Below are 16,174 nucleotides of genomic sequence, written 5' to 3' on the forward strand. Positions count from 1 at the left end.
ATTGCTAGTGTGCAATCAACCACATTATCAGTGTCCTAGTTTATACCACTTTCCTCATTTTATTCCCAATATTATCCTATTATTGGCTTTTCCATACCTGAAGTTCATTAACAGAATATATTTAAAAGCATGCTGCCACCTACTTTTAGGCCTGAATTACATTTTGCAACAAGTGGGAATGTACAAAACCTAACATGAACGAGCTGCAGGAGGTGCTGCATGGCCTGGAGGAACAGATACCTTGAGCTCCAGAGCCATCCGCTAATATCTATTTCCATCTGTAGTACAGAGCCCCTGACCAACACCCCCAGCCTCAGTAAAGGAAAAGGTACCCCCAAATCTCTTGAAAATCAGCAGTCATATATTTGTCTGCTGTGGGCTCTACAAGTAGCTAAAAGACAAAGAGAACAGAGACTCTAGCCCCTTGGACAAAATGGTTAATTACGGCACTGTGTCTGTGTTGGCCCTGCTGGAGAAAGTTGCTGCAGATACAATTGTATTGTGGCCTTGATATCTCCTGACTTCTCTCAATTAGCTCTCTCTGCAAGGGCTGACAGGATAGGTGAATGAAGGAGAAGCAAGAATATCAACTCTGGAAGATCAGGTACAAGGGGTCTCTACCCAGGTGCAGAGAAGCCGAACAGACTTATCTTCTCTTAAATCTAAAGTGGCAGACCAATGGAAGTCACCACAATACTCTGAGAATTAAAGGAGTACCTGAAATAGCAGAAAGTGAAACCCCCTAGAATTTGTTCGGAGGCTCTTTTCAGAAGTGCTCAAACTAATGGATTATTTTAAATTTGACTTAGAGCACACAGTTCCCCAATTCTTAAAGCCAGCCTCAAATGCCAAATCTCACGTACTGATAATCAAACTTCTAATACTTACTGTAAAAGAGGGAAAAATGCAGCTAGCTCAAAGGGGAGGACGACAGTTTGAGGGATACCAAGAAAATGATTTTACAAAAGATGTGGCTGACGAGACCAGACTTTAGAAGAGCTAGGGAACTTGCCAAGTAATGAAGTTTCAAATATTTTATGAAGTTTCCCACTCAGTTCCATGTCAAGACATTGAAAAAGTGCCTCTGTTCCCAAAGCCATAAGAAGCAGAAAGTTCACTGCAGATTATTTAAAACAGTGGCTCTCAACCTTTCCAGACTACTGTCCCCCTTTCAGGAGTCTGATTTGTCTTGTGTACCCCAAGTTTCACCTCACTTAAACTACTTGCTTACAAAATCAGACAAATACAAAAGTGTCACTGCACACTATTACTGAAAAATTACTTGCTTTCTCATTTTTACCATATAATTTTAAAATAAATCAATTGGAATATAAAGATTGTATTTACATTTCAGTGTATAAAGCAGTATAAACAAATCATTGTCTGTATGAAATTTTAGTTTTTACTGACTTCACTGGTGCTTTTTATGTGGCCTGTTGAAAAACTAGGCAAATATCTAGATGCATTGATATACCCCCTGGAAGACCTCTGCATATCATCAGAGGTACACATACCCCTGACAAATCAATACATACTATTTGTTTGTGATTATACAAAGTGTGTGCGTAAGCTCAGCAGTGAAGTACATCAAAGAGATGACTAGGGGGTAGTGCAGATCCCTGTTGCTCAGCAGGAACTTGAGGGCTCCCATTCCACCTTTTAAAATAGTTGCCAATGGGAGACACTGGTGCATTGCCACACCCTACTGCTGGGGGTCCTCAAAGCCTAGCAGCTTGACATCATCGGTGAAAGATGGCTCTCCTCCCTGCAAGGCATCAGACAAAGGCACACAGGACCTGAGGGATATAGCTTCACCCCTTATAGGCAAACGCAACAGAAAAGACGACGAACGCTGATTGTGGAGCTACATCAACCAGTAATTTCTGCCTTACCTATCACCACTTACTTCCTCCCTCTCACCCTGTCCCTTTCCCCACCTCCCCTGCCTCCAGCCCCTGCTCCCTTCCTCTTCCACTTCTCCATTTCTTCCCCCATCAACCCCTTTCCCCATCCTAACACGTTCTGCAATATCAGACCCTGAGTACATGAACATAGACTTACACAGAAGAATCATGAGCTTAATCTGATTGTTAGCTATGCCCTTTGGTATAGACACTTGCAATCAGCAGGATCAGTCAGACTTCTCCCCTGTCAATTATGCTCATTTAATATGAGGAAGGGAAACTGAATGTTTAGTTGTAAACCAAAGGAACAGGGGCATGCAGCGTGGGGAAAATAATCACCACAGCATCTCACTCAGAACACCACACTATATTACCAATACCCTGGTGTTTGCTTTGGCAAACTGAAAAGATTATAGTTAAGAGATTAATACACAGGAATAACCTTGACATACCAGTTAAGAAATATCATGTTGGCAGAGTGCATACTCCCTTTCTATCGCCTTATAATGTGGTTACTACCTTGTATTATAGGAAATATAGAGTGCCTGTTAAAAATATAGTTTAAATAGTGGCTATCAGCAGAGCTCCGAGCCTGGATGGCATCTCCCTGGCCTACCCTCTCCAGAACTGACTACTTGGGTTAGTTTAGTTTATAGTGTTAAGTGTTTCACAATGGCTGCTTTTTCATTGTGATTTGCTTTTTAAGTGGTGAATGGAGAGATACCACTCAGGACAGAGTGGGACTGCGATGCCCTATACCAGAGGTTCTCAAACTGGGGGTCGGGGACGCCTCAGGTGGTCGCAAGTTTATTACATGGGGGGTCGGATCACGAGCTGTCAGCCTCTACCCCAAACCACACTTTTCATCCAGCATTTATAATGATGTTAAATATATTTAAAAGTGTGTTAAATTTATAAGGGGCGGGGGAGGTCGCACTCAGAGGCTTGCTACGTGAAAGGGGTCACCAGTACAAAAGTTTGAGAACCACTGCCCTATACTAATATCTAAGACAACCGGTCACAGTTGATAATAGGCCAAGTTATATATGTTATGTGGTTTTATGTTTTTGCTTTAACCTGGCTGTTTTCTTCCCTCTCCTAAGCCTCTCAGATCCCCTTACTACCGCTACTCTTCCCACCTCTCTCTTGACCAGAAACATGCAGGAAAATTACACCCTACATGACTGACTTGCATCAAGCATCTGGAGGCAGTTGCAACTAATGCTGATGTATCTACCCTATTCCCTGAAGCATCTGGCAAGGTAATCCAAAAATCTGTGGAATAAGCATCTGAGGCATTTCATCTGTAGACTCTCCCACCTCATGGAATTCTGTGTAGGGCGTAGGTTGGAGTGCAGTAGAGCACATGACACAAGCACTGTCATCCTTGTTTGTAAGGCCACACGTGACAAAAATAATTAACACCGCCAAATGGTCCTCCAGCTCAGTTTTATTTCCTAGAATGTAAAGGGACTCAACACGCCAATTAAAAGAAAGTATACCCATTATTAAAGAAAGCAAAGGTAGATATGTGGTGTTTTTGCTGCAGAAGAGACACTTGATGTTGGATCATATTAAAGTTCTGTATTAAAATCACAAATGAGTTTGATTCCCCACAGTTTAAATTCCAGGGTATTATTAATTAAGAGGTCTCTTGGTTTTTGGTACTGTTTCTCTCCCTCTATGTGTGAAACTTGCAAGATGCTAATTGTGTTAGTACAGATTTAATAATTTTATTAAGATAATGTTCTAAGACAGAGCCTGTTCTCAAAGCAATTCTTTGTAACAACAACTCCTCACACAGAGAGAGACTCAAAGCAATACTCTGTAACAACAGGAACAGCACCCAGAGACTCCCCGCCGTTTTGTTGTATTCATCTCGCTTTGTTAACAATTGTGATTAAAACAGAGATAGAGGATGTATGTGGATGGATGCGTGGTGTGGATAATAACTGAATGATCAGGGAGGTGCCAGCCTAAGAATCCAGTGTCCATCAGCTGAAGAAGGCATCAAGTGGAAATAACCAGAGGACCCCCAGAGGGCAGACTGGAATCCACCCAACAGCCTCAAGAATGGGAGAACCAAAGAACAAGATAACATCTGGCAGCACACAGCCGTCAGGAATGTGCCATCTGCCGATTGATTCAGCAACAGCATGACGAAGCAATTCCCATAGATTGGCATAGGAAGAAATTCCTATAAAAATGGACTCTAGAAAGTGAGAACTTTGGGGTCTGATTCTGCAAACCAACTTCCAGGAGCATCAGATGAGCATCTGACAAGACCCTGCTCCCTCCTCATGTCCAGACCACCTGGCCAGTGGCTTAGCATGAGCAACTCTAAGGCTGGTAACTATAACAACAACCCTGCAGAACCTGTGTGTGTGTGTGTGTATAAATGAATGTGTGAATAAATATGAAATTGAATGGAATGTTATAGCTATAAATAACTGCTTACTATGATTCTTTCTGTATTCACAATAAATGTGGCATTTTTGCCTTTTCCCCTTTAATAAGATCCTGCTGGTTTTTATTTTATTGGTATAACATTGACACTGATTAGAATGAGTGCAATGCCTTGATGTTTCTCATCCAAATCCAGAGGAGAATCCATACACTTCCATAAAGCAATGGCAGTAACAGCCTGAGTCACTTTCACTAGATCAGGGCAGATTTTTAATCTGTAAAACACCATTAATGGATCTGAACTAATCATTGCTTATATGCAATCTTCTATAGGTCTTTTACTAAAATATATAGAGAACTCCATATCTCTACTCCGTTTCCTGGGGATTTTAATCAAATGCTTGATCCTCTTGTGAACAAATCTCACTCTCAGGGACAGTACCCCACCCAAACTAGAATGACCCTAGAAATGCATATTGAAGACATGAATATATAATCACCAAATATCACAGTCTCAATGGGTAGGGACAATACATATTTTCCCTGCCACATGGGTCCTATTCCCATATAGATTTCTTTTTGACCTCCACAGACTTGGTTAATTCTCTAATTAACTCCTCCATTAATTGCTTTCTCTGATCTTGCCCCCATAATTCTTCAGACAACAGCCCCAGGTGAGAAACAGCCCCATAGATGGAGATTTTTTCACTTTTATCAGATCCCCACTTCAAAATTTTTATTTTATTTTGTCTATTTTAAAGGTATTAATTTCTGCCATGAATAATTGGCAAGTGTCCCAAAATGCAGGTTGAGTTTTAAAAGTTAAATGCTGCAGGTTGCTGCCCCCACCCCAGGATAATTTTAATCATAGATATGTAGGACTAAAAGTGACCTTAGGAGGTCATCTAGTCCACCTGTCAAAACCGAGGAAGGATTAAGTATACCTAGACCGTCCCTGACTGGGGTTTTACTTCTTTGGACAAGGATACTCCCCCTCCTCCCAAAGTAGCCTGTTCCAGTGCTTAACTATACTTATAGTAAGTTTTTCCTGATATCCAACCTAAATCTCCCTTGTTGCAAACTAAGCCAGTTACTACTTGTCCTATGCTCAGTGAACATGGAAAACAATTGATCAATGTCCTCTTTATAGCAACCTTTTCCATGTTTGAAGACTTAAGTTTCCCGTTCAGTCTTTTTTCTTAGATTAAACATGCTCAATTCTTTCAACTTTTCCTCACAGCGCATGTTTTCCAAGCCATTTGTTTGTTGCTCTACAGTGGACTCTCTAGAACTTATCCACATCTTTCTTAAAGTGTGGTGCCCCAAAATGGACAGAATACTCCACCTTTGAAGCCTCACCAGTGCCAAGTAGAGCAGAACAATACAACTACCTCCTACGTGTTTCATGCGATAACCTGTTAATAGTTCCCAGAATTACATTTACCGATTTAGCTACAGCATAACATTGCTGACTCTCTCCTTCAATTTATGATCCATTATAACCTCCAAGTCCTCTTTTGCAGTACCACTGCCTAGCCAGTTATTCTCTATTTTGTATTTGTGTATTTGATTTTTTCCCCCTTCTTAAGCAAAATACTCTGCACTTGTCTCTATTGTATTTGATCTTGTTGATTGCAGACCAATTCTCCAATTTATCAACATTTTAAATTCTAATCCTGTCCTACAAAGTGCTTACAACACCTCTCAAGATGGTAACATCTACAAATGTTAAAAGTACAGATCTACTCTGTAATCCAAATCATTGTGAAAATATTGAATAGAACTAGACCCAGGGAATCCATGTGCTATGTCCATCCAGTTTGACAGCAAACTATTCATTAATATGACTACAGTGTTGCAACTAGTTATGCACTCACATATAGTAATTTAATCTAGACCGTATTTCCCTAGTTTGCTTATGAGATTGTCACACAGGACTGTGTCAAAAACATTAAAGTCAAGAGATCACCTCTACTGCTTCTCATATCCACTGGGCCAATTACGCTGTCAAAGAAAGAAAAGGAGTACTTGTGGCACCTTAGAGACTAACCAATTTATTAGAGCATAAGCTTTCGTGAGCTACAGCTCACTTCATCGGACGCATAAAGACTCTCTAAGGTGCCACAAGTACTCCTTTTCTTTTTGCGACTACAGACTAACACGGCTGCTACTCTGAAAACTGTCAAAGAAGCAAATTAAATTGTTTCAACATGATTGTTCTTGACAAATCTTTGTTGGCTATTACTAATTACCCTCCATGTGCTTACAAACTGATTGCTTAATAATTTTTTTCTATTCTCTTTCCAGGTATTGAAGTTACATGGCCTATTATTCCCTGGGTCCTTTCTTAACCATTTTTAAAGAGGGGTGCTATGTTTGCCATTCTCCAGGAATACTGCAAGAACTCAAAGGTGTGGCCTACAACGCCTAATTGTAACTGACCAAAATTTGCACAGCATAAAAAGAAAAGTTATCGTCTACGAACTCCTCATTATTAAGTAGTGGGAAGATCTTTTGTGGTTGATTCTTTTAAACAGCACTTCCCTAAAACAAGAGAGACTGCTAAGGGCCAACTGTAAGATTATGTGCCCTGGCACCGACACAAACTGGTAACACTCTTCCAAGTCAGACTGTGCTGGGTGGCTTCATCCCTGAAGGAGCCTGACCCACAGGTGTCCCCTCCTTGCCATAGGGAGGAGGCGGGGACTCACCAGGGCGCAGTGCCTCGGACTGGGCAGGGGCGGGAGGGCTCTCTGGGCAGCTCTAGGAGGCTACCTCCCGCTCTGGTCCAGGGGCGGGTCAGTGACAACAGGACGAGAGGGGCGCTCTGCACCCACTTATCTAGGGCCCATGTGTGACCCTCACATGACCAGGGACAGGCACCCAACGGAGCTGGGGGGCGGGGTGACCGTGACACACCCAGCCCCCGGGCAGGGCCAGAACGGCTGACCACTCCCGCGCCCCTCCCTGCCCATTTCCCGCTCGCTTTACCTGGGGAGCTGCCTCACCACCAGACCCAAATGCGGCCCCATCCCCAGTAGGCAGTGAGAAACCGCTACCTCCCCGCGCACGGCGCAGGACGGCGCAACCAACGGGCGTCACCCAGCCGCGCCCCCACAGCACAGACCGGAAACAAGAAATCACCACACTCCGCGGAAGCCACAGAAAGCGGAAGTGACGTACAGGCTTGTGGCGTTAGCGTGGCCTGGACACGTATCGGCGGAGGGGAGTGCGCCCCCTACCGCTGCTGCTCGCTCTCCGCCCTGGGCATCCACGTGATCCCGCAGCCAGCTCTGCTCCGCCCATCACCCCGACCTAGCCACGCCCAGCCCTAGTGTCCCCCACCCCAACACCCCGACCCAGCCAGACCCAGCCCTAGTGCCCCCCAACACCCCGACCCAGCCCTAGTGTGCCCCCCAACACCCCACCCCAGCCAGACCCAGCCCTAGTGCCCCCCAACACCCCGACCCAGCCCTAGTGTGCCCCCCAACACCCCACCCCAGCCAGACCCAGCCCTAGTGCCCCCCAACACCCCGACCCAGCCCTAGTGTCCCCCCCAACACCCCGACCCAGCCACGCCCAGCCCGTGTCCCCCCCAACACCCCGACCCAGCCCCCCAGCCCTAGTGTCCCCCCCAACACCCCGACCCAGCCGTAGTGTCCCCCCCAACACCCCGACCCAGCACACCCAGCCCCCCAGCCCTAGTGTGCCCCCCAACACCCTGACCCAGCCCTAATGTGCCATCCCCCCCAAGACCCCAACCCAGCCACGCCCAGCCCTAGTGTGCCCCCCCAACACCCTGACCCAGCCACACCCAGCCCCGGTGTGTCCTCCCCTCCCCACCCCAATGCCCCGACCCAGCCACGCCCAGCCCTGGTGTCCCCCCCCCCCCAACGCCCCGACCCAGCCACGCCCAGCCACGCCCAGCCCTGGTGTGTCCCGTCCCCCCCAACGCCCCGACCCTGCCACGCCCAGCCCTGGTGTGTGTGTCCCCCCCAACACCCCGACCCAGCCACGCCCAGCCCTGGTGTTGTCCCCCTCCACCAACACCCTGACCCAGGCCTAGTGTGCCATCCCCCCCCAACACGCCGACCCAGCCACGCCCAGCCCTGGTGTCCCGTCCCCCCCAACACGCCGACCCAGCCACGCCCAGCCCTGGTGTCCCGTCCCCCCCCAACACGCCGACCCAGCCACGCCCAGCCCTGGTGTCCCGTCCCCCCCCAACGCGCCGACCCAGCCACGCCCAGCCCTGGTGTCCCGTCCCCCCCAACACGCCGACCCAGCCACGCCCAGCCCTGGTGTCCCGTCCCCCCCAACACGCCGACCCAGCCACGCCCAGCCCTGGTGTCCCCCCCCCCAACACGCCGACCCAGCCACGCCCAGCCCTGGTGCCCCCCCCCAACACGCCGACCCAGACACGCCCAGCCCTGGTGTCCCCCCCCCCAACACGCCGACCCAGACACGCCCAGCCCTGGTGTCCCCCCCCACATGCCGACCCAGTCCTAGTGTCCCCCCACACACACACGCCGACCCAGCCCTAGTGTGCCATCCCCCCCAACACCCCAAACCCAGCCACACCCAGTCCTGGTGTCATCCCCCCCACCAACACCCTGACCCAGCCCAACCAAGCCCTGCTCCCACCAGCACCCTGACCAAGCCCTGCTCCCCCCAAACATCCTGACCCAGCCACACCCAGCTCTCCAACACCCTGACCCAGCCATACCCAGCTCTCTTCCCACCAGCACCCTGACCCAACCCCTCTGCCCCCAGCACCCTGACCCAGCCACAGCCAGTCTTGCTCCCCCCAACACTCTGATCCAGTCCCGCTGCCCCAACACCCCACCCCAACCAAGCCCTGCTCCCTTCAACACCCTGACCCAGCCACAGCCAGTCCTGCTGCCCCCAACACTCCTATCCAGCCCTACTCCCACCAGCACCCTGACCTAGCCACACCCAGTCCTGCTCCCACCAATACCTCACCCCGACCGAGCCCTGCTTCTACCAGTGCCATGCTCAACCCTGTTGCTTCCAATTCCCAACCTTACTCACCCCCAGACCCCTCAACACCCAAATCTACTCTCCTCCCCTCACATACTCCAACAACACCCAGCCCTATTCCCCCTGCACCCAGAATGAGTGCTATTCCCAACATACACCCCAGTTCCCAGAGCCAGTGCTGCTCCCACACAGATACCCCACCTAACTACCCACCCATACCTAGTGCTGGTACTTCATCTGCACTCACACTCTCCACTGCTCACCCACACCAGTGGTGTTTCCTCCCTCCCTCCACCAACACACTCTATGCTGCTCCTGTGCACATTCTTACACCCAGCCCTGCTGACCCACACACATATACCCTGATCTCCTTCTAGTATGTCCCATTACCTGCTTCAGTGCTCCCCATTAAGTTTTGAAACATTTTCTAAAGCTCACCCTGACCTAGCATAGGCATCTAATGTAAAAGGACCAAATTCCTCTATCAACCCTCTGCTTCACATCCACTTCACTTCTTTTCCCATCTCTGCCAGATTATACTGATCAATATCCCTTATCACACAACCCACTCTGCAGGTAATGTTTCCCTATCAATCACCTTTAGCACTTCCCCATGAGGAATAGGAATATTTGCAACTGTGGGAGAATCCAGTGCCTTCCCCCATGATTTGTTAAGAACAGGCTTTAAGGGTAAGTTCAGAGGGTTCCTCACTGAGCAACATTAATAGGTCCTGATTCCTGCTGCTACTGAACAGCTGGGGAATAATAGGTAGATCTGCTCTCCTGTGTGGAGAATATATTATGGGGAAACAGCAGACAGCCAGCCCTGGTTTCCCTAATGGCAAACAGGACTACAAAGGGCCTGGTATGTCTCCCACCTCAGTAGAGAAGTCTTGAAGAAACCCTTCAAATTGGTTGCAATTCAATTTGAGCACATGATGAATGCTAGCTAAGTGTTGGTATACAGGCTCAAGGTCACTGAAAATAGACTTAATTGAAGAAGTTTTAGCTACCTAGCTATACCATTGTCATCACTGTCACAGCTCAAGGGGGAGTTTGAATACATTGAAGTCTGCATTTACTAAGAGCACAAACGTAGCCCCATCCTCGCTGTCATAGGAGTGGACTCTAAAAGAGGTATAGAGTATGTCTTGTCTTCTGCTTAGATTGTAAGCTTTTTGAGCTGGGGACTATCTTTTTCATTCTCTGTTTGTACAGGACCTAGCATAATGTGGTCCTGCTCTGTGACAGGCTGCTGCAGTCATACAAATAATGAATGCTACTACTATTATGTAAATAGTTAAAAGAAGATGGTGCTCAAGAGTATGCAGAACTTGTGCTCTGCAAATGGCTTCTCATGTACAGCTTGTTAGCATGATGCAGTTCTTTGCATGAAGTCAAAAGCAAAAGTGTTTTTACTGCTTTTATTCAGCATTACTGTGTTTGAACATTATCTCAAAACACAATTCAAACGGGGATCTCTCTGAACTGGCTTTGAGTGTGAATAGGGCTGCACCAGTTTCCAAAATCATATGAGAGACATGGTAGAGGCTAATAGTGAGTACAGGTTTTTTTAAGTGGTTTTGAAGATAGTACTGCCCTGTCTAGAAAAGCCAGCTGCAAATGTTTTAACACGTTTGGGGATGGGAGTCTATTTGAACAGAGTTTTAAAATGATTTTCAAACATGGTTACATCTTTGGTGAGATTAGGAACTTGGGTGATGATTCTGCAATGAGGTCCATATAGGTGGATCTCTGCTGTCCAGTAGATTCCCATTGGTTGCCCATATGGAGATCACTGCAGGACTGGATTTATCCCTCGTGTGCCACCACTCACCTTAAAATAGAAAAAAAATTAAAGTTTAAGGTAAACTTTGGGGGTGATTTATATCTTTGCTCTCTACAGGATGGAATCAGAATTGTATAACTGGGTTCACAGGCCTTACCCTGCCAACAGTTAACAAAGATTCTACTTTAACTCAAATAATATGGGCCTGTGCTTCCAGTGGAGGAAAATGCACTGTTTTATCCCACTGCCACTACGAAGTTCCAAGTAGCCATACAGTCCTGTGTAAAAAGAGCTGTGAAGTCCTAGGTGTCCATGTATTTGTTACAATAATATAGTAAAAATAATTTAGTAATCACTTTGAGGTCTTCTCAGTGCTGTTCTCTAACATATAAGTGTGAAGGATATACACCAACGTTATGTTAACACTTTGAGTCAGAATATTAGTATTAGAGTTTAAAAGTGTGTGAGAGAGATTGCGGGGTGGGTGAAACTGCAGTTCATGATGCGGGGACATATCAACATATGTTGGTGTAGCATGTTGCTAAACTTGTTGTCTTGATCCAACTTCATTTTAAAAACTTACAATAAGATTTGTTTTCCAGAATAAAAATCCACCTCAAAAACACTAAAAGACTCTAGATGGCAGACTTGCTTTTCGTTTCTGAAAATGTCAGTCCCTACTTGCAGTAGCACCATCTATAATAGCATTTCTGTTGCAATTTATTTCTCTGTATGTTTTAAATTCAATTGTAAAAAATTGACTAAAACTTGACATAAAAGAGGATGAAGTAAATTTCTGTAATACAGACTGTTAACAAACTAGGGCCCCACTCCTGCAACTTGTTATGCAAAGACAGACCACTGCACCAACATGGAGCCCCATTTTCATTTTGCAGGCACCAGGGGTACTGCCCACATGGAATCATTTGCAAGATATCAGGGTCTAGATTTGGCCATAAATTATATTATTATTAAAAATGCAGCCTGTTAATCTATTTTGAGTGTATAAGACATCAATATTCTGCCTCTCAATACAGTACAATTAGAAATAGGCCCAAATCAAAACACCATAACTGAATGCCTCCAAAGTTTGGAGGAGTTCGAGATCTGAACCCAGATCTCCATCCATGCTTTAAAAATGACTTCTCTGTAAATGGACCAAACTTAAACCTCAAATTGAAACATACCTGAATTATGAGGAGTTTGATATCCAGGTAATATTTTGCACTTATATGACACCTTCCATCTGAGACTCTGTATAGTTTACAGACGTGCATTTAGCCTTACAATATCTCTTTGAGATAGGTAAATGCTATCTGTTGTTATTCCCATTGTACAGCTGAGGAAATATAGACTCAGAGATTGGCTCAAAATTATAGAAATGTGCTGGAGGGGACTTTTGGGAGCTCTCGGAAGCCCATTATTAAAGCAAAGGGGAGGATTGTGTTCAATACAAGGTCACACAGGATGTCTCTGTTAGATCCAGGAGTAGAAGCCCAGAATCTAATTCTTTTCTGACTTACACTGATTTTTACACTAGTGTGACCCGATTGGCTTCAGTACAGTTGAGATTAATACTAGTGTACATTATGGGATTTTGAGCCCCTGGTCTCCTATCTCCTAATCCTGTGAACTGCTCACAGCTCCACATCGGAATTTTGCACCTTGAACCAGACTGGGTGGTAGGCTATGCAAACAGTGAGGTTCCACAAAGCATTTTCTTATCCATGGTTTCCATTACATTCCATGTAGGTAAAATCCCATGGGAAGCAAGTCCAAGGGGAAAAACAATTGACGACAGTTGGCAGTTTTTCAAAGAGACATTATTAAGGGCACAAGAGCAAACTATCCCACTGCATAGGAAAGATAGGAAGTATGGCAAGAGACCACCCTGGCTTAACCAGGAGGTCTTCAATTATCTAAAACTCAAAAAAGAGACCTACAAAAAGTGGAAACTTGGTCAAATTACAAGGATGACTATAAACAAATAACACAAGTATGTAGGGACAAAATTAGAAAAGCCAAGACACAAAATGAGATCAAACTAGCTAGGGACATAAAAGGAAACAAGAAAACATTCTACAAATACATTGGAAACAAGAGGAAGACCAAGGACAGAGTAGGCCCATTACTCAATGACGGGGGAAAGACAATAACAGAAAATGTGGAAAGGGCAAAGGTGCTTAATGACTTCTTTGTTTCGGTTTTCACCAAGAAGGTTGGTGGCAATTGGACGTCGAACATAGTGAATGACAGTGAAAATGAGGTAGGATCAGAGTCTAAAATACAGAAAGAACAAGTCAAAAATTACTTAGACAAGTTAGGTTTCAGAGTAACAGCCGTGTTAGTCTGTATTCGCAAAAAGAAAAGGAGTACTTGTGGCGCCTTAGAGACTAACCAATTTATTTGAGCATAAGCTTTCGTGAGTTACAGCTCACTTCATCGGATGCATAAAGTGGAAAATACAGTGAGGATGTTTTTATACACACAGACCATGAAAAAATGGGTGTTTATCACTACAAAAGGTTTTCTCTCCCCCTTTTCTTTTAGACAAGTTAGATGTCTTCAAATCACCAGGACCTGATGAAATGCATCGTAGAATACTCAAGGAGTTGACTGAGGAGATATCTGAGCCATTAGCAATTATCTTTGAAGAGTCATGGAAGACAGGAGACATTCCAGAAGACTGGAAAAGGGCAAATATAGTGCCCATATATAAAAAGGGAAATAAGAACAACCCAGGGAATTGCAGACCAGTCAGCTTAACTTCTGTACCTGGAAAGATAATGAAGCAAATAGTTAAGTAATCAATTTGCAAACACCCAGAACAGTGGTTCCCAAACTTGTTCTGCCGCTTCTGCAGGGAAAGCCCCTGCTGGGCCAAGCCGGTTTGTTTACCTGCCACGTCCACAGGTTTGGCCGATCGCGGCTCCCAGTGGTTGCAGTTCGCTGCTCCAGGCCAATGGGAGCTGCTGGAAGCGGCGCAGGCTGAGGGACTTGCTGGCCACCACTTCCAGCAGCTCCCATTGGCCTGGAGCAGCGAACCGCAGCCAGTGGGACCCGCGATCGGCCGAACCTGCGGACACGGCAGGTAAACAAACTGGCCTGGCCTGGCAGGGACTTTCCCTGCACAAGCGGCGGAACAAGTTTGGGAACCACTGACCTAGAAGATAATAAGGTGATAAATAACAGTCAGCATGGATTTGTCAAGAACAAATCATGTCAAACCAACCTGATAGCTTTCTTTGAGAAGTTAACAAGCCTTGTAGATGTGGGGAAGTGATAGATGTGGTATATCTTGACTTTAGTAAGGCTTTTGATACTGTCTCACATGACCTTCTCATAACTAAAATAGGGAAATACAACCTAGATGGAGCTACTATAAGGTGGGTGCATAACTGGTTGGAAAATCATTCCCAGAGAGTAGTTATCAGTGGTTCACAGTCATGCTGGAAGGGCATAACGAGTGGGGCCCGTTGGGATTGGTTCTGGGTCCGGTTCAGTTCAATATCTTCAATGATTTCGATAACCGCATAGAGAGTACACTTATGAAGTTTGCAGATGATACCAAGCTGGGAGGGGTTGCAAGTGCTTTGGAGGATAGGATTAAAATTCAAAATGATCTGGACAAACTGGAGAAATGGTCCGAAGTAAATATAATGCAATTCAATAAGGACAAATGCAAAGTACTCCACTTAGGAAGGAACAATCAGTGGCACACATACAAAATGGGAAATGACTTCCTAGGAAGGAGTATTACGGAAAGGGATCTGCGGGTCAGAGTGGATCACAAACTAAATATGAGTTCACAGTGTAACGCAGTTGCAAAAAAAGCAAACATCATTCTGGGATGTATTAGCAGGAATATTGTAAGCAATCATGAGAAGTAATTCTTCCACTCTACTCCGTGATGATTAGGCCTCAATGGGAGTATTGTGTCCATTTCTGGGCGCCACATTTCAGGAAAGATGTGGACAAATTGGAGAAAGTCCAGAGAAGAGCAACAAAAATGATAAAAGGTTTAGAAAACCTGACTTATGAGGGAAGATTGAAAAAATTGGGTTTGTTTAGTCCGGAGACGAGAAGACGTGAAGAGGGGACATGATAATAGTTTTCAAGTACATAAAAGGTTGTTACAAGGAGGAGGGAGAAAAATTGTTCTTCTTAACCTCTGAGGATAGTACAAGAAGCAATGGGCTTAAAATGCAGCAAGTGTGGTTTAGGTTGGACATTAGGAAAAACTTCCTAGCTGTCAGAGTGATTAAGCACTGGAATAGATTGCCTAGGGAGGTTGTGGAATCTCCATCATTGGGGATTTTTAAGAGCAGGTTGGACAAAAACTTGTCAGGGATGGTCTAGATCAGCGGTCTCCAAACTGGGGTGCGCGAGATGATCCCAGGGGGTGTGTGGCAGCAGGAGCACCACCAGACGGCACTCCGCCGTTTTTTTTCTTCAGCGACAGCTCTGCACGTCCACAGCTGGCATTCCTCTCCGGCGGCGCATCTGCAGCAGGTCTTCCGGTCTTCTTCCGTCGGTGGCACATCTGCGGCAGGTCTTCCGGTCTTAACCCTGCAGGTGCCCGAGCCAAAAAGTTTGGAGACCACTGGTTTAGATAATACTTAGTCCTGCCTTGAGTGCAGGGGACTGGACTAGATGACCTCTCGAGGTCCCTTCCAGTTCTATGATTCTGTGTCTGAGGTGCTGGGACTTGGAGCAGAGAATATGTAGCATGTTTTTCTTGTTTTTACACAGGAAGAAGGTGGAAACAGCAACACCATCAAGGGGACAGGTTTGTGTGTGCAAGGAAAGCCTCTCTGAGGGCAGACTGACAGAAGAAGCTGGTCTTTGTGAGGCTGTTCTTACATTTTCTCAAAAAAATGTGTTATACCAATACTGGCTTCAGCCCATCTCTAAACACATATAATTGTTCCAGTAGTCTTCCTCCAAAAACACTTTGCAGAGAGGAATGTCAGAGAGAAAATACCTTATAGAGCCGGGTCCACTGACTCCTACAAGCAGAAATAGGAAAAAATACAATGGGGAGGATGGAGTTGTTCAAGAAGGAATACATTGTACT

The 16,174-nt window shown here is 45.8% G+C and overlaps 1 protein-coding gene across 1 annotated transcript in view; it reads right to left on the bottom strand.

Moving 5' to 3' along the window:
- The window catches only part of HIBCH (3-hydroxyisobutyryl-CoA hydrolase), a 92,610-nt gene extending 85,148 nt beyond the window's left edge, over positions 1-7,462 (bottom strand). Inside the window, exon 1 of the mRNA XM_074967774.1 lies at positions 7,302-7,462. Coding sequence (XP_074823875.1) covers positions 7,302-7,342 — 41 coding nt within the window. The 5' untranslated portion in view covers positions 7,343-7,462. The remainder of the gene's footprint in view (positions 1-7,301) is intronic.
- Positions 7,463-16,174: the final 8,712 nt, after the last annotated feature.

The sequence above is a fragment of the Natator depressus genome, chromosome 11 (genome assembly GCF_965152275.1).
Source record: "Natator depressus isolate rNatDep1 chromosome 11, rNatDep2.hap1, whole genome shotgun sequence".
Lineage (NCBI taxonomy): Eukaryota > Metazoa > Chordata > Testudines > Cheloniidae > Natator > Natator depressus.